Consider the following 348-nt stretch of genomic DNA (forward strand, 5'->3'; position numbering starts at 1 on the left):
GAGGTGGACATGGGAGGTGGACATGGGAGGTGGACATGGGAGGTGGACATGGGAGGTGGACATGGAAGGTGGACATGGGAGGTGGACATGGGAGGTGGACACATTAGGTTCCCTAGGAGCCCCTACCTGGCTGACACATTAGGTTCCCTAGGAGCCCCTACCTGGCTGACACATTAGGTTCTCTAGGAGCCCCTACCTGGCTGACACATTAGGTTCCCTAGGAGCCCCTACCTGGCTGACACATTAGGTTCTCTAGGAGCCCCTACCTGGCTGACACATTAGGTTCCCTAGGAGCCCCTACCTGGCTGACACATTAGGTTCTCTAGGAGCCCCTACCTGGCTGACACA

General features: G+C 57.2%; 1 protein-coding gene across 1 annotated transcript in view; it reads right to left on the bottom strand.

The window, feature by feature from the left end:
* The window catches only part of LOC138372880 (putative protein FAM47C), a 1,467-nt gene extending 1,363 nt beyond the window's left edge, over positions 1 to 104 (bottom strand). Inside the window, exon 1 of the mRNA XM_069338554.1 lies at positions 1 to 104. This exon is cut by the window's left edge and continues 1,363 nt beyond it. Coding sequence (XP_069194655.1) covers positions 1 to 104 — 104 coding nt within the window.
* Positions 105 to 348: the final 244 nt, after the last annotated feature.

This window comes from Procambarus clarkii, chromosome 40 (assembly GCF_040958095.1).
Source record: "Procambarus clarkii isolate CNS0578487 chromosome 40, FALCON_Pclarkii_2.0, whole genome shotgun sequence".
Lineage (NCBI taxonomy): Eukaryota > Metazoa > Arthropoda > Malacostraca > Decapoda > Cambaridae > Procambarus > Procambarus clarkii.